This window comes from Zalophus californianus, chromosome 1 (genome assembly GCF_009762305.2).
Source record: "Zalophus californianus isolate mZalCal1 chromosome 1, mZalCal1.pri.v2, whole genome shotgun sequence".
NCBI lineage: Eukaryota > Metazoa > Chordata > Mammalia > Carnivora > Otariidae > Zalophus > Zalophus californianus.
In genome coordinates this window covers 24,929,288-24,951,684 of record NC_045595.1, presented here as the reverse complement: position 1 = coordinate 24,951,684, position 22,397 = coordinate 24,929,288, and the positions used below count along the sequence as shown (strand labels likewise).

Genomic DNA, 22,397 nt, shown 5'->3' with positions numbered 1-22,397 from the left:
TTAGTTGGTAGTTTACTTGGAGTGTGGACTTGCATATTTTTCATTGTATCCCTGATGCACCCGTATGTACAGAGCGGGCTATCCAGCATATATAGTTTCTCAGTACTGGATGAGCAAGTAAGCAGCTCTCTAGGCCCACTCTGGATTTTGATGCTATAAACATTGGGCTAATTACCCCTGGGCACCTCTGGCCCAAGAAACTGGTTCAGAATATTCCTGGAATGGGAGAGGTGGGCAGGTTCATTTGGGGCTGGCTGATAATTCTAACTCACAACACCATGCTACTCAAACAAATGTTCTTTGAGGGTGTTTATCAAAACTTCAAATCCTAGAGTCCAATTCAGCAAACCCAAAGCGGGGTCCAGAGGTATGGATTTGATAAGCTTCTCAGTTGGTTTCACTATAGATGGTCTCTGGAATTATTGTCCCTGAATTCCCAGAAGTCACGTTTCTATAAATATGTAGGTTTTCAAATCCCAGCCGGATGATATGAACACTGCTATCATTGAAATGCACATTTCCCCCACATTTTAATTTTTCTAGAATTGAGATGTATCTTATAACTGATCACATGTTATAATTCAATTGGCAACATTTTTTTTCTTGGTAATACATAAAATAATAGCACATATTACAGTCTTCAGCATCTTAGGCTTGAGGAAATATGATACTTTGATTGCTGAGTTTATAGTTGATGAAAGAGAAAACACTTCTATTATCCAAAGCTAGAATTTACATATTTATTTTATTTTATTTTTTTCATAGAAGCATTATTTTTTATTATTCTTTAAATTTTTATTGTTATGTTAATCACCATACATTACAGCATTAGTTTTTAATGTAGTGTTCCATGATTCATTGTTTGTGCATAACACCCAGTGCTCCACGCAGAACGTGCCCTCTTTAATACCCATCACCAGGCTAACCCATCCCCCCATGCCCCTCCCCTCTAGAACCCTCAGTTTGTTTTTCAGAGTCCATCGTCTCTCATGGTTCGTCTCCCCCTCCAATTTACTCCCCTTCCTTCTTGAATTTACATATTTTAGATTTGAATTCCTCCATGCAATGGTTAGTGTAGAAAACCTATATAAGATTAGCTGTAGTCCGGGGGGAATAAATATTATTCAAACTTACTGAATTCTTGGTCAAAAGATATGAAATACTCTCAAACAAATGCAGGCTATCCATAAAGTTCAAAGACCTTCTAGTAGTATACAGAAAGTGTTCTAAAGGCTGGCTTATATTCTGTAAACAAAACAAGCCTGCTAATAGTAATCAGCTCAAATTGGAGAAAGTCAGGACTCTTACTGCAAAATCTTGAGTCTTAAAATCTTAAGACAGGTTTCCAAGCATACACACAGTGTGGCCAGAATACCATGTATCAGAAAGACAGTCAATCGAATCCTCTGGGGTTTTTATTTCATCACTGAGTTTGAATTTCTGCCCCCAAAACAATTAAATAGGGTGGAAAAGGTTTTCCTGGAAAAGACCAAGCTTTGAAACATTTCTTCTTCCTCCCCAATTTCTTCTTAAATTATTACCTTTCGTTGAAACTTTCATTTTCACTGGCCTTTTGAAGTACATTTTCATATCTGAAGAGTTTAAGATAGTTTTCTGTCCCCCACCCTTTATTCCTGTACATTTTGTTCTCTTGTCCTTTTGTGTTTTGTGAAATCTGTTATTCTGTTAAGGGTTGGGTTTGGGCAGCAGGGAAAGATTCTAGGCATGTCAATAACTCTGAGGCTGCCTGGCACACTGAAGCATTTTTTTCTTTCCCCCACCATGCCCAGACTGACATTTGACATCAGTCAATGGCCAAGGTCTGAAGAAAGAATATCCTTGAGGTCAAAACCAATGGATTATCCTGGCTCTGATGCTATATTTTAGTTCTCCTCTCTGTGTAATGCAGGGTTCCTCAATAGCAGCATTATTGACATTTTGAACCTGTTAATTCTTTGCTGTGGGAGCTGTCCTGTGCCTTATAGGATGTCTGCCAGTATCCTGGGCCTCTATCCATTAGATGCCACTAGGACCCTCCCCCAGTGACAATAAAAAATATATCCAGACATTGCCAAATGTCACGGGGGGGGACACACAAAATTGCCCCCAGTTGAGGATCACTGCTGTAATGAACTGGAGACTAGGGAATGTACCTGTCTGTGGTATATCAGCGCAAAACAAATATTAATTTTTTTAAACATAAAGTCTTGATTATTTTTGCATTATAGCTACTAATCCACAGGATTAGCTCGATCCTGGGAGAAAGACAAAGATTCTATCACTTAACTGGTTTTTCAAACTTGTTTTAAAAAATGAGATCTTTAAGTGAATGCATGAATGAAGTCTTTCAGCTTTAGAATATCCAGGGATGTATTTTCATAAATCTAGCTGGGAGCCAGTGGACATAACCCCAAGCAGGGGGGACAGTAGTAATACTGGTATGATTTTAGATATTATCAGTGTTTTGTTGTGCCATTTTTACCCATCTGGCAGGAAACCACAGTCCTGATCTCTCAGAATTCACTGCCAGAACTTTTTCAGGCTTTTGACTCCCCTCTCCCATCAAGACTGAAGTGGCAGAGAGGAGAGGGAGCTTGGTCATTAACTGGAAATGTTGCCCAAATGAAAGGGGAGGGGAGAGGTGTTGGTACACATATGTGTGCAACATGTACCTACACGACTGTGTGAGATTAGCAGGGGTAGAAGGGATAGCTCCAGACGCCAAGAAAGCAGATGGAGGTGCACGTGTTTGAAGGCTGGGCTTTAGGGGATTGTCTGCTGTCACCTGAGCTCCTTCTGCAAATGCACACCTCGCTGCTGAGGTTATAGTTGAAAGGCCATGTTTTAAAGTCAACCATATTTCTTGAGCTGATGTGTATTACACACCTTCCTGGGATAGAGGTGCAGGAATAGGTAGAAAAGAAAGGGGAGAAAGGTAGCTAATTGAACACCTGCTCTGTAATAAACACTCTTTCATATTTGATGGGTGGATGGATGGATGGATGGATGGATGGATGGATGGATGGTTAGATGAATGAACAAATGAATGTGCCTTTAAGAAAAAAAAGAACTCACTAACTCTAATGTTAAGTATAATGGTAACAGAGCAAGGCATCGTCCAGTTGGCTGAAAAGATTGCCACAACCACTTCAACTTCTGAAGTTTTAGCCTCATGCTGGGCCTGTTCTGCTCACTGCCACAGCAGTGGGATTTGAGGAGATGATTGATGGTCTCTCAGCCATGTCTGGCTGTCTGCTCTTCTGAAAGGAGCTTATAACCAGTGGTGGGCTTGTGTGTGGAGGCCCACCATTCCACCAGCAGCACAAATGAGCCCTGCTCGGCCCAGGCGAGAATACAGGCCCTGCTCTTGGCACCGTTCCTGGAAACGCAGAACAGCCTTCTTTATTCCAGTCTCCAGGCTTCTGGCTAGCAAGGAACACTGCCTGGCTGTGAAGCATTTTATAGGATTATAACGGGTTGTGCTGAAGGCAAGTTCTGAAAGGCACTTTGTGCCATTGCTTTGAGTGAAGCTGACTGTTAGGGCAGTGTTGTTCCTAAGCTCATAAACACACACACAGGCAGGATGGGGAACGCCGGGCTCCTGGGGCCCACTCAGCTGGGCAGCATTGCAGAATTGGACTGGCTTCCCTCACTTGTAACACCAGCCTCAGGGGGTGTGCTTGGGAACCCTCGTGTAGAGCAGCCTGCTTCCTGACAAAGTCTTTGGTCACAGACACCTCTGGTTGGAATCCAGGCAGAGTATCCAAACCCTGAATCTGTTAATGTTGGAGCAGCGCATGACACATGGCAGAGGTTCTGAAGTCAGGGCACAAGGTGGAGATTGCATGGGGTCAAAAATACCTTGAAATCCTCTAAAATGTCTCAAGGACCACATACATGGCTTATGTATACCCCAAATTGCCTGGCTTCAGTTTACAGGCCTTATTGTACCAAAAATATATCTTGAAGCACCAGAACCCTATTTATGGGGGTGAGACATTCATGCTATGAGAAGCTTAGAAGCATCAGACCACCAAGGGAACTCCAGATTCCCATCTTTCCTTCCACACTCTTCTTGGGGCTTATGCCTTTTTTTTTTTCCCCAGCACTGTTGAAGTGGTTACTCATCATTAGCAGTCTCTCTCTCCCTCTCTCTCTCTCTTTCTCCCTCTGGTTAGCATGTATAGCAGAAAACACAGAAGTTTCCTGCACATGTGTTATGTGCCATGTGTATTGATTGATTTTTATTGTTCCAAATCCTTTGGGGAGGGGCAAAAAAAATGTTATAAGAGAAAGTAGATATGGCAGCCTTCTCATCAACCAATATGACTATTCTTTGCTCCACAATAGTTGTACTCAAACTTGAGGTTAAAGTCCCCTCTTTTCCATAGGGTTTATTTATTACCACACTGGACTTATGGTACATCAGACTTCCTGCCCAGCCCTGAGGATCCCGCAGTGAGAAGACCAGTTGTAGTTTGCTAGGGTCATTCTTTTCTTCACCTAGTGCTGGAAGTACACTTCCCAACTGGAGGATAAGGCCCAGTGAGCTCCACCAGGGATCTAAGCCTGTCCCTGAAGGGGCTGTTGCTAGCCAGAGTCATCTAGTTGAGATGGTGGGCCTATGGGGGCCAGAAGAGCAGGAAGAAGGGAATGAGGAGCAGGTCCACGTGATTCAGCTCATATCCTCGGCAGCCAGGGGAGCCCTGAATGAGGTGTGTCATTGCCTTTCCTGGCCCTCCTTTGGCTGCAGAATTAATCAGGGGCTGCTTTAGTTGGCTGCCCTTGGAGATAAGGTTCCCTTCATATCCCCACCAAGCTTGGTCAGGCTTACAGGGAGCATCTATGTAAGCTCCCCACCAGCACAGCTTGGGTTAAAAAAATGAAGTTGTGTTTGGGACTATGAGTAGGAAAAATCGATGGTCCAGAGGCATCTTTCTCATCCCAAACATCTTCTTCAATCACCTCCTTCCCACTGCTTTAGGGTATATGTATAATATATATGTTCTCTCTATATAATATATATAAATATATAAATAAATAGGGTGTGTGTGTGTACATATAAAATATATATAAAGATTTATTTATTTATTTGAGGGGAGCAGGGGCAAAAGGGAGAGCAAATCCTTAAGCAGACTCCCTGTTGAGCATGGAGTCCAACTCAGGACTTGATCCCAGGACCCTGAGATCATGACCTGAGCCAAAATCAAGAGCCAGATGCTTAACCAACTGAGCCACCCAGGTGCTCCAGGGTGTGTGTGTATATATATATTATATATATATATATATATATATATATATATATATGAGGGGGAAAAAACTTAGGTGCTTTATTCAATTTCAACTGGAACCCACTAATTCAAAAGTTTCCTTTACATGTGTGGCAAAAACAGGGTTAGCAAAACCGGCCAGATAGATTCTCCCTTTTCTGAAGGCAGTTTGTGGACTAGCTGGACAGGAAAGTAGGTGAATTTATTATTTTTTTTTAAGATTTTATTTGTTTATTTGAGAGAGAGAGAGAATGAGAGAGAGAGCACGAGAGGGAAGAGGGTCAGAGGGAGAAGCAGACTCCCCGCTGAGCAGGGAGCCCGATGCGGGACTCGATCCTGGGACTCCAGGATCATGACCTGAGCCGAAGGCAGTCGCTTAACCAACTGAGCCACCCAGGCGCCCGAAAGTAGGTGAATTTAGTGCCAGGGTGTGGGTTTGGTACCTGGGATGAAAGAGCTATGTATCATGCATGATGTTTCCTGCCTGGAAAGTGGAAACTGGATTCTGGCCTTAGCTGGAAGTAGAGAATACTGAAACAGGGTCTAGATATTTCCATTCCCATTACCTCCTATATACCTAAGAAGTCAAAACAAAAGACATCATCTCTCCAGACCACCACCTGCTGTGGTCATGACTTTGATAGGAGGGAGGAAAAGTTCAACAGTGCAGTCCACAAAATAACTTTTGAGACAATGATCATTTTAATATTTTAAAAAATTAACTTCTAATTTACCAAGTAACACATATACTTTTCTTGTAAAAATTTTAAGAACAAGGGGCGCCTGGGTGGCTCAGTCGTTAAGCGTCTGCCTTCGGCTCAGGTCATGATCCCAGGGTCCTGGGATCAAGTCCCGCATCGGGCTCCCTGCTCAGTGGAGAGCCTGCTTCTCCCTCTCCCTCTGCCTCTGCTTGTGTGCTCTCTCTCTCCTTCTCTGTCAAATAAATAAATAAATAAATAAATAATATTTAAAAAAATTTTTTTAAGAACAATAGCTGTAAATTTAAAGTTTCCTTTGCTACTTTTAATCCTTTAATCCCAGGTGTACATTCTGGCACTGATTGCCTCCCCTTAGCCCCAAAGGGACTCATAAGTTTGCTGTGCATCATTCTGGATGGTTTTCAATGGTATTTACTTACATGTTGCTATAGAAAATACATGGTATTATGTAGCTGTGTTTTCAACATAAATGGTAGGATACTGTGCTTACTCTGCAATTATTCTTTAATTGAATTTAATGCATTGGAGATCTTTCCATGCCACAGCCCTAGACCCCTTCTTTTTGACCGCTGTTGAGTGGGGTTCTGTAAGGAGGAAACTGTATTTAAGCACTCCCTGTTGATAAACATTACAGTTGTTTCCAGTTTGGGGTTTGTTTGTCCCAGACTGGGCTGCAGCAAATGATCTTAGAATTGCCTATCAGACATTTGCAATGTATTTCTCCAATAAGACTTGGTACAGCCAGCCGGCTCACACTGCACAGCTTGACAGACCCTGTCAGATTGCCCTTCTGAGTGGCTGGCTGCCTCTAACCAGCCTCTTCATATTTAAAAATGCGTGCAGAGGAAGGCGCTCAAAGGAAGTCTCTGGAACTGGTGGAAATGTATTTCCTGATGATAGAAGTGGTTACGTGTGAGTGTTTACGTTTGTCAACACTCAACTAACTGTATACTTAAAATGGGCACATCTTACTGTTTATAGATTATACTCCAGTGACGTTCATTTAAAAAAAAAAAAGTGTGAGGGGAGGCTGGCTGGAAAGAAGGCAAAGCAGAATACCGCCTCTTCTTAACGTGGGCTTTTAAAACGCTCCCTTTTCCTCCGCGGGGCCACCTCTCCCCGCCGCCCAGCTTCGCCCCACCTCGGTTCTACCCGCCGCCTCTTCCACCCGCGGAGTGCCAGGGAGTCACTGGGAGCGGGGCCCTGAGCATCCAGCCTGCAAGAAGAAGGGTCCCACGGGAGGTTCGCCCCTCGCGGCCCCGGGTGGTACCTGGGCGCTCCGGGGACGCGTCGGGGCGGGGCCGAGCCGGCGCTCCGCCCCACCCCCCGTGCCCCACCCCCAGCTGGGCGGGCCCGGCCGAGGCTCCTCCCCGCTTTCGGCCGGAGAGCTGAGTCGGTCCCGCCAGGCAAGAAGCCGGCTGTCAGCCTCCTTACCGACGCTGCCGCCCGGCACCGTGGAGCTGGGGCCCCCTTTCGCCAGGGAGTTTTGTGGTCGCTTCGGGTCAGCGGTGACATCCCAAAGAGCAGGCCCGGCAGCCACCATGGTGGCCAAGGATTACCCTTTCTACCTCACGGTCAAGAGGGCGAACTGCAGCCTGGAGGTACCCCCGGCCAGCAGTCCGGCCAAGGACGCGGAGGTAGGGCCTCCACCTGGACCTCTGGGGGTCTGTTTGTCTCTCTGTCTCGCTCCATCTCTCACTGGCTCCCTCGCTGTGTCAGTCTTCTCAGTGCTTGCATCTCTTATTCAGTGTGTTCCCCCCATCCTCTCTCCTTCCCTGTACCTTTCCCTGTTCCTCCCTCTCTCTCCCTCCCTCCCTCCCTTTCTCTCTCCCTCTCCCTCACTCCCTCTCCCTCTTCCCATCTCTCTCTCTCTCTCTCTCTCTCTCTCACACACACACACACACTCTCTCTCTCTCTCTCTCTCTCTCTCTCTCTCTCTCTCTCTCTCTCTCCCCCTCTCTCTCCCTCCCTCCCCCTCCCTCCATGTCTCACTCTCTGTCTCTGCCTCCCTTCTGCCCCTTCTCTGTGGATCATCATGAGCCTCCTCTCCTGTCCCTGGCCCTCTTCCTCTTGGCCAGGGAGCAGCTGCCTCTTTGCCCTGGCCTCTCTTGCATCCTGCAAGGCTCTCAGACTGTCAATCTTGTGTCTAGACCTGGCAGAGGGACATTCTCTTACTGTATCCTTAGGCTCAGATGTCATTGAAGAGCTACCTTTTAAGCTTGGGTTTCCTCTTGCCTGGGTTGGGGAGCAAGAGGAGGCCTTTGGGGGCCATCTTACCTGTCAGGCTTGACCTTGCAGCTGTTTGGCAGCAAAGATAGGGCCTGGAACCTCTCTTTGTCATCTGTGGCCAGTGGGGTCATTCAGCTGGGGGTCTGGGGGCTAAATGAGTAATCTGAGTGTCTTGCACATGGATCCTGAAAATGAATTAAACTTGGGGCAGTGGGAAACTGTCTTGGAACACTGGAAACATTTCCCTTTCTGGGAACTTTCTGGTGCCTTGAGGGCGATGTGAGAGAGCCCTCCTGGCTTGTGTTTAATCTTGCCTTTTACTTCTGTGTGTTATATCTCTGGCAAAGAGCTCAGTGGTCTTAAAGGTTGGGTTCAGCTAGAGGAGAAAGCATCCTTCTCAGTTTTTGAGGGTCTTAGGGAATATAGTTGCTTCCACTAGACCACAGCTTTGCTGTGGCCGAGCTATAGTGGAACGCACAGGACCCAGCTCATCACTGCTGCTTCGTATGTGTATCTGAGAGATTGTCAGTCTGTCCAACCATGACTGGGGAAAGTCTGGAGGCAGATGTGCATCCGACCTTGGTGCAGCTGTCTTGAGGATTCCACCCACCCACCACACTTGGGTCTCCTTAGCTGTGTGCACTTGGCTCACTGAATTATGTATATTCGGGAGGACAGCATCAAAGACTCATTGCCTCTAACAAGAGCTGCTCCAAGCTGACAAGACTCCAAACAGTCTCCAGTTGTAATCAGCTTTCTGTAAGCTGAGCACACTAACTTCTCACCCCCACCCCCACCCCACACTCCAGCTCAGTTGCGTATTTTCACAAAGAGTTTTTGTTCCCAGCAGCTGTGGAAGTGTAATGGTCTTAATGGTGTTTGGACTCTTTTTAAAGTTTTGACGAGATAGCACCAGCATAGAATTCAGGTTGTGCAGGCTTGGAATGGATCTAATGATTTTTCAGTAGGAACTTCATAATTTAATGAATGTAGGAGCAGTGAAGCTAGTATCCTCTCAAACTCCCTTTGGAAGGAAGCAAAGCATAACCAAATTGAATTAATAAATTGAAATGGATCAAAGGAAAGAATAGTGAGAATAGCTCTGGACTCTAGTCCCTTCTTGCTTTCCCTTAGTCCTATGTTTTCTGAGTAGTTCAGTTAAAAGCTTAGGTAAAACTCATCTGCTTGATCTTTTCTTATTATTATACTTAGAATAGAAATATATCTGTATATCACAAATGTGATGAAAGAAATGTATCACCAAATGTCAAATATTAATTTTCTTCATGTTAGCCAAATCCAAATTACAAAATGTGACTTGTTTTCCTTTTATGGGGATGTCCTGGTATGGAAGTAAGGATGGGGGAGGAACAATTTTTGAAATGGTAAATATTTTTCAGTTATCCCCATTGAGTGTTTTCTGTGTATGTGTGCACTTTAAATCAGGGAAGTATCGTGTATGCTCTATACATCTTGAGGCAGAGATGTCCAGTCCAGTGCATCTCCTAGCTTCATTTTCTGGTAATGACAAATAGGCGAAGCTGGAAAAAGAAACTGAAGTTGAGTGTAGGGGGTAGTTTTCTGGTTTCCCTGTCCATGCAAAAGACAGTCAACCCTTGTAGGCCTTACTTCTCCATCAGCAATTAACTAAAATATATTTTCTACCAGCAGGTGTCATCAGTATTTGTAAGTGTTTAAAGAACAGCATACCCTGGTAGGCCTTTTGAAAAACATGATTATATACATGTTTATAAATTAGGCACTGACTGTTAATTCCTATGAAAGTAATTTTTTAAGATTGATGATTTTTTTTTCCAAAAAGAAGGTGGGTTATAAAGAGAAGGACTGGCTTATCCAAAGTACTTTTTGACCTTCAAAGGCAGTTGCAGCAAAGCACCTGTGCCCTTTAGACATATAATGGCTTTTCCTTAGGAATTTGCTATGGGGAGGAGCACTGCATGGGCAAGTGCCTTCTAGCATGGTTGCAGCAGGCGTGCTGGGGAAAGCCACTTAAGGAAAGGCTTGTGGAGAAGGGGTTGGTGTGTAGTGATGTGCATTTAATACCATACACTTGAGTGAAAAATGTGCAACAACAAACATTCTCTTAAATGCAAATTGTAACAAGTTCTACTTGGGATTTAAGTGCTTTGAAATTTTCTTAATTTCAGTGATAATTTCCAGTGAAAGAAAAAAGGTGATATATTTATATTTAAAAATTATTTTCTTTAAAATATTTATTTTAAACACTGATAGTATTCTACATGGATTATGATATTAATATAATACTGCTTCCTGATCTGGTATTTCTTTATGGCATAGATGTAGGAGTTGGGTTGCAAGTGTTTAACCAAAACCAGCTAGATTCTTCTACCTCTGATCATTAACTATGAAATCCAAGGAGCTTAGTCCATTTTAGTCCATGGCTCTCGACTTTCACAGAAAAGCATGGTATCACGTGAGCATGGTTAAGCTTGCTTCTTCTGATCACTGATGTAGCTTCACTTAATTTATGTTTTGCTTATTTCCATGGCAGGAAGGACTAGTCCTTCCAGGCATGTTAACTGCTCTGAACACCTGATCAAGTTACTAGAAGGAAAGCTGTTAGCGCTTAATGAATCACGCTGATTGTAAGTTAAAAGTCACTATTTCCACACGGGGAGGTTCACTTTTAAAGAAAGAAGGCTCTGGGGCGCCTGGGTGGCTCAGTCGGTTAACTATCCGACTCTTGATTTCAGCTCAGGTCATGATCTCAGGATCATTAGATCGAGCCCCGCGTCTGGCTCTGCACTCAGCGTGGAGTCTGCTTGGGATTCTCTCTCTGTCTCTCCCACACCCTCTTCACACCCAATCAATCAATCAATAAAATCGTAAAAAAAAAAAAAAAAAGAAAGCTCAAATGAGTGGATATGTTGACTAAGGATGCTGGAGTCTGGTAAGAAGATTTTAAGAGTTTGGGGTCCATTTCATTTTTAATGAAAATACAAAGAGATGTTTCCATTATTTTCTTTCTAAGAATAGATCTGACAATTTGAAGGACAGCTCATTTTTGGTTTTAAGGTTCACTATCCCAGATGTTGGTTAGAGTTAGGCCAGATTTAGTGAGCAGTATTTGTAATCATTGCCTTTGTCTCTCAAAAGTGTGTGTTCTGATTTTGACTCCTCCAGGAGCCTTGTGTGGCCCTTGGGATGACATGTACCTAGAAATGACAGAGTTCTATTCCTTTTGAAGTGCCACATCTAGTGTCTCACTCGAGACCGTAACCATGTTGTAGGGTTAACAGAAAGCACATACTTTTCTCCTTACTTTATGAATAAACACACTGAGGGGAGGTGACTTGCAGAAAGCCACGAAGAAAATCAGTAGCTGAACCAAGATCCAGTGCCAGGTTTCCTAATGGATTTAGTCCAACATTTCATACCAGCATACTTTGTGGCACATAAGTGTGTTTACCTCTGTGAAGAAAAAGGGAGCGGAATGAAAACTTAACAGATGTGTAAAATGCTTTAAAATATTTTCTTTTAAATATATAATCATGAGTACTTTATGTAACTGGGGAAGTACTTTTAAAGCTTCAGCTTTAAAGGGTAAGGTGAACCCTGTGCCCCTGCCATAATTTGTGCCCCAGTAAGTCCACATGTGGACTTGAAAATTGTATGCATCTGGGGCTATACTCCTTGCATGTCAGCTGGAGAGCTAAAGGAGTCAAATAGTTTCCAGTAATTTATACATTTCTTGGAATCTATATCATATAATGTTGAACTGAAAGTATATACAACTAACTGCATGGAAATAGTTCTGAGGAGTTATTGCATTTGAATCCTGGTATTTCTTCAAGTGACCAAATAAGTAGAGTCCATGAATCATTTGACTTCTTGTCTTGCTGGGAAGGGAGCAACATGGAGTTACATAGGCAAAGGCCATCGCTTGCTGATAGGATCTGGTTATGGTCATCCAGCCCATGATTCTGAGGCTTGTTCACATGGGGTCTTGCGGGGTCTTGGGCCTCCAGGATAGGATGTACCTGAACTAGGAATAGGTCTATTAAAGGAAAACATGTTGACTTTACACATGTACATTTGAGGATGTTTAGGGTATCAACTCTGGACTGAGCCCTAATGTCATCTCCACTACCTGCTTAGCTACTCTGTCCTAGCTACACCTCCACAAGCTGTTCTGCCTCTCTAAGCCCTGTTTTCCTCAGTGGTAAAATGGGGATGATGAGCGTTCTACCTGCTAGGGTCATAGTGAGGGCCAATGAGATGTCTCACGTACAGTGCTTAGTCCAGTGCTTGGCACATAATAAGTGTTCAATAAGTATCATCATCATCATCATCAAGACTTCTGAATCTTGAAAAGATTTCCCACACAGTTTTAATTAATGATCACTATCCTAAATTTTCTGAGTGCTGTTTTGTGCCCAGCAGGGCACTAGGGGCCCCTTACTGTAGGTCCGCTCTTTATCCCCGCAACAATCCTATGAGGTTGGTGTACTTGTTCCTTTTTATAGAAGAAGCAACTGATGATTGAGCTCTGAGGCTCTGAGGCTCAGAGCTGGGCGGTAGCCTTTCTAGGATGGCTGAGCTACTAGGTGGAGGAGCCAAGATTCACACCCCCTCCGACCCTGCGGTCTATACTTTGCCAACCACATCGCATTGCATCTAAATGACTAAATCACTGGTCTTCTCACCACAGAACACATGAAAGATGAATGCGCCTGCTGGAGCAAATAACCTTGAAGTCAAAAGCCTACTTTTTCCTGAGTGTCTGGATGGGAGACCCCACCACTACTCAGTGTTTCTGCCAGGCCACTTCATAGAATGGCTACAACCCAAAGGAATGGGAATTGCAAGCCTCCATTTGGGAGGGTTTTGGTAACTTCCATTCTGTGTTTCTCAACACCAAAGAGCTGGTCTTTGGCAGAATTCCGCATGCTCAGCTCTGTGGAGGTGACACCGTTAGTTCTGCAATTAGTCATTTTGCTTATCTACATTAACCACCAGACTTCCACCTAAACCAATAACTGGAAGGCCCTGACTTCCATCTGGATACTTGCAAATTGTGTCATTTTCTCAAGACACTTTGCAATTGCCTGTAAAATCCTGGACTGGTGCCACTGTTTTCATAACAACTGAATGAAAATAAATTACTGATCATATCCTAATTTTGCAAAGCCCTGTGCACATGTAATTGTTATTAATGGCATGTGTATATCTAGAAGGGCTACTTCATTTGTGATGTATGTGTGCAGTTGCCTTCCATAATTTGTCAGTGTTGGTAATGTGTACAGGTCACACATGAAATGAGGAAATTGCTGTGATTGCATTGCCATTTATTTTTGTATTGACTCATGGACTGTCAAGAATGAAGGCCAGTGGTTTCTAATGCCTTCCATTTTTTATGAATTGACACCCGTTATTAGCTTAGAAGAGGCTATGTCACACGTTAATCACGAAAGGCTTCTGAACCTTCTACTGGCTGGGAAAGGAGTGGTTCTTTTTAAGTCTAGAAACACTTGTGTCTGGACCTTCTGTGTTTGAGCCATTGTGTTCTTTTGTGAGAAGGCGGCCCTGATTATTACTAAACTTCAATTAATTGGAACAGAACCAGAAATCTTAACGGTAAATTCCCTGGATATTTTTTTTTTCTTTCCTCCTCTGGCTCTTAAGATGAGGAGGCAAGGAGTAGCAAAACAAGCTTTTTTTCCCCGGGGATTTATGAAACAAACAAACAAAACTAGCCTCCAGGAAATGACCCAGGGTCATGCATTTGAGAACCTTAGAGTAGGAAAGTCCTGTTAAGGATATGGATGGAGCCCAGTGCTAACCCGCTGCTGGATCCATTCGATCTCTGCTTAAACATCTCCAGAGACAGAGAGCTCATTACCTTCTGAGTCTGTACATTCTGTCTTTGTTCAGTGTGGATCATGAAAGAATCCTCTCTTAATTGTAACATTGCTCTCTACAACTGAATAATTATACAGTAATACTTTCTCATGTGTTATCTCCCTAAATATTTGAAAACTGCTCTCTCTCCCCATCTATTCCCACTCTGCACACACACATGCATGTGTATGTGTGTGTGCATGCGTGCGTGCGCGCGCGCGCACACACACACACACACACACACACACTTCCCCCAGGTGCTTGTTTCTCTTGGCTAGATGTCCTGGTTCCTCTCAGTTTTCCAAATGGGACATACTGTCCAATCTCTTTCTCTTCCTTGCTTGTTTCCACTGGGCATCCTCAGTGTGCTTGGAAATCTTGAGTATTGATCAGCCCACAGACACACTGTATAATGCTATATCAACAAACAAGGTGTCTTTTATGTTTAATGTGCTTCCTTAGGCAAGAAAAGTAGACTCATATATTGAACAAGACTTTTGAATTAGAGATGACCGACTGGAAATTAATCTTTGTCATATAAGTAATTTATACAGATGCAAAAGGACCTTCCAAGGTGTCCATTGATAAGTGAGCAAAAAGACACTAATAGGTAGTTCACACAGAAGGAACTGTGAAAGTAAACATTATTTAAATGCTCACTCTAGTAGAAATTATAGAAATGAAATGGTAAATAATAATAGGTGCTGTTTCATACCTACTTGACATCACAAATATCTTAAAGACATGATAGAACCCAGTCCTGGGGATGTTGCAGGGAAATAACATGCATCTGTGGGGAAGGAGAGTACTCTTCAGTGTATATTAAAACACAAAAAAAGGTTCAAATCTCTGGACCCGGTATTCCAGCTCTCAGGGGGAATAATGCCATGTGTCCAGAGTTGTTCATAATGATATTATTTGCAAGAATGATCATTTTGCATGCTTGTGCATTTTATAAGCTTCAAAGCATTTTTATATTCTTTTCCTCACCTGAGTATAATTATCCCCATTTTAAAGGTGAGGATACTAAGAATCAGAGAAATTCAGTAATTTTCCCAGGATTACACCACTGAGCATGGCAGAGCTGAAGCTTGAAGTCCGGTTGTCTCATTTCAGGTTAGCATCCTTTCCTGTTTGTTTATAACAGACAGAAAAGCCAACAACCTCTCTGACCTATAGTGAGGGGATGACCCCATGTACCATGGCCTCTGCTACAGGGGTCAGTGGCATCATTTGAGCCATTACACACTAGCCAACAGAAATGCCTTACTGTTCTTGTAAAAAATAAAAAGGAAAAAAGTTGAGCATAATTACACACATGATATAATCCATTTAAGTGTCTACGCAAGCACATGGGATGTAGGGAAGTCAGGAAAGGGATGTTTCTATCAGCATCCCCTGTCCCTCTCTCACCAAGCTCCCTAAATTCACAGCAGTGTCGCCCTGTGTTCAAATAGCAGGCAGGTGTTTTCACATGTATGATCTCCTTTGAACCTTGCACTGGTTGAGGACGCTGAGCAAGGCAAGGACTGTCCTCTTTGTTTGTCAACCGAAGAAACAGAGATTCAGAGAGATTAGGAGGCAGGGCCGAAACGTCGGGCCCTCCTTGCCCAGCCTTGACCTCTTGGCACACCACAGTGTTGGCTTAACCCAGTCATGTTCCTGAGTGAAGTTGGTAAGCAGCGCTATTTTGGGGGTGTTCAAAGTGAACCCCATTAAACTTACTGCATGCAGAGATCTCACCTGAGAGCCAGTGGACTGGTGGGCCCATCCCGTGGCCTGCACACCAGATTCAAGTGCAAAGCCTGCTTTATAGTTGATGTGTGATCACTATTAAACAAGAAGCCCACAAAAAATGGATAGACAGAAACTTCTGTACATGTAGATGACATCCCTTAAAATGATGTCTTCCTGGGCTCTGCAGATCTAATGTTTGCAGCAGAAGCGATAATTAAAGGGTAAGGAGAAATAGAGCATTTCCCCGGAGGGGACGGTTTCCGTGGATACCACGAGAAGTTGGCAACCTGAGTGAAATAAAACTGAGAGCCTATGTCAGGACCTTGAAAAAAATATATAAAGTTAAATGTTCAGCCGGTGCCACCATTGTCAGATTTGGAAGGTTGAAGTCTTCCTGGAGGAAGAAGCCTCAGAAGGGAATAGGGAAGCAGCCAGTGGGTGGAAAAAGAAGGAGCTACAGGCCTGATACCTCAGGGGGACAAGTGATTAAGTCTTTCCTCTGTGTGCTCTCTGGCCCCAGCACAAGGCCAGTGCAAGCGTCCCTCTCAAGTGTCTTATCTTACATTGAAATGCTAACATTTCATAATCCCCAAATGACGCAGGCATGTCAAGAAGGACCCCAGGCAAATACAGAGAAGATAATTAAAGGTCACTGGTGAAGACTCTTCTTATGTTTGACTTCGCACAGGTTGGGGAAGGGTGCGCACGGCTCATCAGTATCCTGTTAGGTTTTGGGGTCTTGTTCGTTCTCACACACCTTCAGCCATTCTCTTTGCTGGTTGGTGTTTTCCTTGGGTGCTTCAGGGGTGTGGTCTTGCCAAGGGGGTCTGAAACCACTGCGAAGGAAACAGACTTGTTTCCTACAAGAGGACAGAAATTGATGGTAACTTAAGTGTTAGCCACAGACACATGGTGAGAAGTCACCTTCCGCCTCAGCTGTTTGATGGTGACTTAAATTGCACAGCTTTGAAAGAGAGCGCATCTGAAGACCAGCCTGGTTTTCTCTTGTTAGTTTCTGAATGCTGTACGTCCACTCTCTAAGGGCCGAGGAGAGTGAGCTTTGTTCTGGCTCAGCATCAAGGAATGGGGACTTGCTTTGGACGACTCTTAAAATGCTTAAATCTGAATTTCTTCGGCAGCATTTGTTTCTAAGCTGGTTCTTCCAAGAGCCTCCCTACTAGCTGGGGACAGGACCCAAGGAGGCTCAAGGGACCTCAGAGTCTTTATTTCTGGAATGAGAAGACTGGCTCAGATCGCTTTTTTCCAAGAAGGTGGGATTCGTACCATTTGTAGTAGCCTGAATGATAACCAGGGACAAGGGCATCCAGAGATAAGACACCCAATCATTTTGAATCACTTTCTCTTTTCAGTTCTCTGCCTGTCCTTCTGCTCCCCCGACCCTTCTGATCATGCCGAGGCGAAAATCTTAGTTTGGAGCTGAGTTTGGAGCTAGTATGTCTTGAACACCTTTCTGTCACTTGCTAGTCCCCCCTTTTTAACAAAGCTCAGGCCTCAGGCTTAGAAGCTTCAGCCAGGCGGGAGCATCTAGTAAGAACTTAACAATAGGGTTCATATTTTCAAGTCAGTTTCTATTTATGGCAGATGCAGTGTTTGTTTCTATCATATGGCTACTTAAGTAAAAGGTGAGTAATTTAAGGAAACATTGACTATGTAATAGTTCAGGTGGTATATACATTGGCAAAAAAAAAATTGTCAACAATGGTAGCGAGAGTTTGGAAACAGCATTTCGTGTGTTCTGAGGGTTTTTCTATGGCCAAAGCTCTGCGGCAATAGGTTCCCAAGTTTGGATACAGCTGCTTACAGACTAAACCTTAAATCTGGACTTCGAACATAGGACCCAGATTTCAGATATTAATATTTTTAAACAGATAAAGATGGGCTTTAATATGTCATAGAAAATTATCCTGGACTAGATGTTAGCAAATTTAAAAAAAAAATTGGATTTCTCTTCTAAGAACAAAAATCTTTTTTTTCTTTTCAAAGCTTCAAAGTTCCCAAGTTCCAGCTGAAATCATTTAACACATCCTCTTTCCTTTCCCCTTCACCCTGAGGGAAGGATTGGGCAAGATTGCATTTTAATTTGGGGCAGACCCCGAGTGTGGTGGTTAGGAACTTGGATTTGAGGGGTAGACTGAGCCAAGTCTGAATCCCAAGTTGGCCATCTGGAGCCAGAAGACCTTGGACAGTGATTCATCCTCTAAAGCCTCCGTTTCCTTATCTCTAAATGAGAATTTCCAAGGGACCTGTGAAAACGAATGAGCTTACAAAGGGATTCCACAGAGCAAGTGTTCCGCAGATCATTAGCAACAACAGCATCATCTATTTTCAGTGTACATCAGCTGAGTGGAAGCTGTGGCTGATCATCTCTATCAAGGGGTCTGCTGGGAGGTCACTCTTTCCTTTGTAGGAAATACCCACCCAATTTCCCAGGGATTCGAGTTGGCACTGGCCATTATTTTTTTAAAAAACAAAAGATGTTCCAAGCACACTGGCAAGATTCACGTTCATTCCTGCCAGGCAGGATGAAAAAAAAACCTAGTATGGTTTTCTAATGTTCCCAGAATGACTTTCAAGCAGGGAGTGGGGTGTGAGCTCAGGGTAGAGAGGCACCCTGGTCATGGGAGATGAAGAGCCTGTCATCCATCCCTAAGGCTGGCTCCCATCTGACACACATCATCTGGGAATCTTAACCAAGCTCCAGCCGCAGGGACAGACCCAGTTCAGGTGAGGAGGTTTAGGTTGCTTTGAGAGTTCTTCCTGCCCTATTCATTAGCAGGGTGCTTTAATTATAAATAGATCCTTTGTTAGAAATGTGGGGAAATTCCATAGCATGATGGCTACAACTTGGTGAAGAGCCAAACAACTAAAAATGACCCCCAATGCTCTCTGATTGTCGGTAAATATTTATTGAGACCAGACTCTACCTAACAGTTTCTCTTGAGTATAAAAGAGAAAGGCATGCTTTCTGTCCTCAAGGAACTTGTACTTGAGTTGGACCGAGTCATTCAGAACCCTAACAAACAGACAGTGATTGTCAATCAGGGAGGGAGGGATGGGGAAGCAGGCAATCTCGCTGGGGATTTTGACAGACTGAGAGGGGGGCAGTACTGGGAGGTGGTCATCCAGTGAGCCCCCTCATGCTGGATGCGTACACACCATTCCCCAGTTGTGCCTTAACAGAGACACTGCCCACTGGGGGCACATGAGCAGGGCACCTGAGCCTGGCTGGACGCTCTAAGATGCTGGGGGCGGGGGGGGAAGGGAGGAAGACAGGAAGGGCTGCTGATTCCAGAGTGACAGGGCTTGAATGTGGAATGAACAGCTTCAGATTTTCAGCTTCCTGCCTCAGTCTCCATTGTCCTGCCTCTACCCTCTTTTATTTCCCATAGGGCTTAGGAAAGGAGCAGGCTGTGGTTCAGATCACCGATCTTGCTGAGGAGCAGCCTTGGGCTCAGTCCTGGCTCTGCCACTGGCTGTGTAACCTTAGGAAAGGTTCTTAAACCCTCTGAGCCTCAGTCGCCTGTTTTGTGAAATGGGTATATTAATAGTACTAACTTAAGAGAAATCAAGGAAATCGTGCGTAGAGAGCGCTTTGGCACAGCCTGGCATGAAGTCATTGTCAGTCTTGTTGCTATTATGTTATAAGAGGAAGTTGTGTATCCCGGGAAGCTGGTGTGGGGGTGGCAGGAAAGCCTTTCAAGTGAGGTAGATTTGAATCTGAATTTCAGCTCTTACTGGGTATGACTTGGGGCAAGTCACATTACTTCTCTGAACACCCGCTTCCTCTTTTATTAAATGAGGTGATGGGGTTGCTATATCGTATAGATGAGTGTGTGTGAGCCAACACCTGGCATGGGGTGACTCCATGGCTCTTGGTACCTTCTCCTCCCCTCCTAGGGGTCTCCCATTGTCTAGCACTTCCTTCTCTATTTGACAGAAGGGATGAGTCACACCTGGGTCAGGTGTGGGACGACTTCTGCTTCTAAAAAATTGCCAGAATCTGTGAGTAGGTAGGGAACCTGGCAGCATGTAATTTAATAACAATTCTGGAGGCTTTGCAGGGTTTGTGGCCCCTGACACCTCTCCGTGCAGCCCTGCTTTATAAATTCAGGAGCAGTCCCAGACCCTCACTCCTAAATGGTAGGGCAGAGGAGCGAGCACCTGGCCAGTGAGACTTTCCCTCCATCCCTTAGGTGTCCTTAGGGAAACTTCTCTAGGGAAATCTTGTCAGGTTAGACCCCACGTGGTCTTCCAAAGGAACCCTCCCATCTGTAGATGGCCTGAGCTGAAGACTCATCGGAACTTCGCCCCTTTCTGCCACGAAAAATAACATTTTTCTTTTACCACAAAACTGCCTTTGTCTTTTCTGGAAACTCTTACTGGCATCCCTTACCACTGAATCTCCAATGGCTAAACCAACATTCTTTACGAAACCAAACAGTCAAATCACAGGTTTGTATCTACTTCATTTCTTTTAAGTCAACTGCATTGTCTATTCATTTTCTCTCTTGTGACTTTGTAATTGAAATAAGCTGCAAGTGACGTGGGGAGCAGAGCAGGTCTCTGAGGCTTCTGCCTCCTTTGTCATGCATGGTACACTCTTTTTCAAATCTGCAGGCTTCTGAATTTTAATACGCTGTAGATAATGATACATCTGGTTGCATATTAATTGCTCAGAGTTAGAAATAACACATAATCACTGTGTTTCAAGGTTGCCAATGCATAGCACTGAGAGCCAGTGTTTGTTATGAGTCTTTGGAAAAATCCATTGTTAGTGGGCATTTCTTTATTCCTGTCATTAAAAATGTGCTACAGAATGAAAACTGTCTCAAGTAAAGTTAGTCTTGTGTTCTGTGTGTGTGTACGGTACACACACGTACACACGCATGCACGCACAGGCGCATGCACACACACACATCTCCCAGGGGATAACATTTTGAGGCTATCCATGTGCTCAGTGGGGGTGTGTGGGCCAACAGAAAGGCCATATGAATCCATTATAGATTACCTACCTCACAGCTTCCTGAACAGCATGCTTTGTACCTTATTTTTCTACATACCATTGCTCAGTGGGTGGTAAGTGTCAGCAGAGAGCTGCAAACAGGAAAGTTTAAAATTTATTTTATTTTATTCCCCAATTCAGTCAATCCCTTATGGCTGTGCCACTGGTAGCTTTTTCCATTTTGAATAATCAGATTTCAGTGTATTCTGTTCTCAGTCGAGAGCAGACTGTTCTAAAACCCCCAGGTGCAGTGTTCCCTGGTTCTGACTGGAGGCATGTACTGTTGAGGATGCACGTGAACCCAGTGATTTGAAGGGATAAATTGTGCTAGGAGGGACAGCTGGGGGGGTAACCAGAGAGTGTGGCAAATGTAGTTTATGATTCTCTCTGGAGGCCACATTTCTGCAAGTCTCATCTGCTCAGATATTGTTCTTGTCAAAAACAGGAGCTGACTGGGCCACAAGAGAAGGGGGTCCATGTTCTCATCCTGCTGACACCGTGCCCTTGGTCAGATATCCCTGTAGGTTTTACCCAGCAGGTGTATGTGGGTTCCCTGGTCCCAGCTTAGTCTTCAATCAGATGGCAGACCTGGTTGTCAGCTTTGCTTGCCTGAGACATGTTTGATTATCCCATATTCAGCAGGAACAGTCTGTCCTTCCTTTGGGACATTGAGATTAAGATCTGAGCATCTTTTTTTTTTTTTGTACCTTTTTTTCCGGTTTCTGGGAAACAAAGCTAATGCTGAGCTTCAAAGGACAATAGGTGGATGAAAAAGAGAAAAGACATGCCAGTGGGTCTGTATGGTCCTTTCTGGAAGCCCAAGGTAGCTTGTTATTTGGGGGAGAAATTCCACCTTGCTCATCTGACATGGGTTGAATGCCCAGAGTTCCTATCAATGCCTAATCCCAGATGGTACTGGGATCTGGCAAGATTGGAGACCAGCTCTTCTAGCCCATAATTTAGCGATGTTGGGTTAGGTAGGAGGGTTTTGATGAAGACCTCAAGACCCACTTGGATTCCCTTCCCCAACTCAGGTTCTTTTTTTTTTTTTTTTTTAAAGATTATTTATTTATTTATTTGAGAGAGAGAATGAGAGATAGAGAGCACGAGAGGGAAGAGGGTCAGAGGGAGAAGCAGACTCCCTGCTGAGCAGGGAGCCTGATGTGGGACTCGATTCCAGGACTCCAGGATCATGACCCGAGCCGAAGGCAGTTGCCCAACCAACTGAGCCACCCAGGCGCCCCCAACTCAGGTTCTTATCTTGGGATTTCATGGCTGACATTTTCCTGTCCTCCGATATAGCCTTGGATCCTGCCAAACCACCCCCAGTTTTGCTCTATCCAGCCAGAGCTTGACTAAACAGATGATAAAGCTGCAGGAAGAAAGGCAAGGCAGGAATGTGGAATCAAAATATGTGGTCTCATAACCTGAGGCCTAGTGGCAGGAGCATGTCATTGGTGAGATTATGGTGTGGCAGGTGACATGGAGTTCAAGCTTCATCCTTAGGATGCCCGGGGCAAAATCTAGTGCTGCAGG

The 22,397-nt window shown here is 44.2% G+C and overlaps 1 protein-coding gene across 7 annotated transcripts in view; it reads left to right on the top strand.

The window, feature by feature from the left end:
* Positions 1-22,397, top strand: part of ARHGEF3 (Rho guanine nucleotide exchange factor 3) — a 308,196-nt gene that overhangs the window by 229,541 nt on the left and 56,258 nt on the right. The window contains exon 1 of one of the 7 annotated variants that reach the window (XM_027585493.2): positions 7,360-7,626. The exons of the other annotated variants lie outside the window; for them this stretch is intronic. Coding sequence (XP_027441294.1) covers positions 7,531-7,626 — 96 coding nt within the window. The 5' untranslated portion in view covers positions 7,360-7,530. Of the gene's footprint in view, positions 1-7,359; positions 7,627-22,397 lie in introns of those variants that run through there. 7 annotated transcript variants of the gene reach the window in all.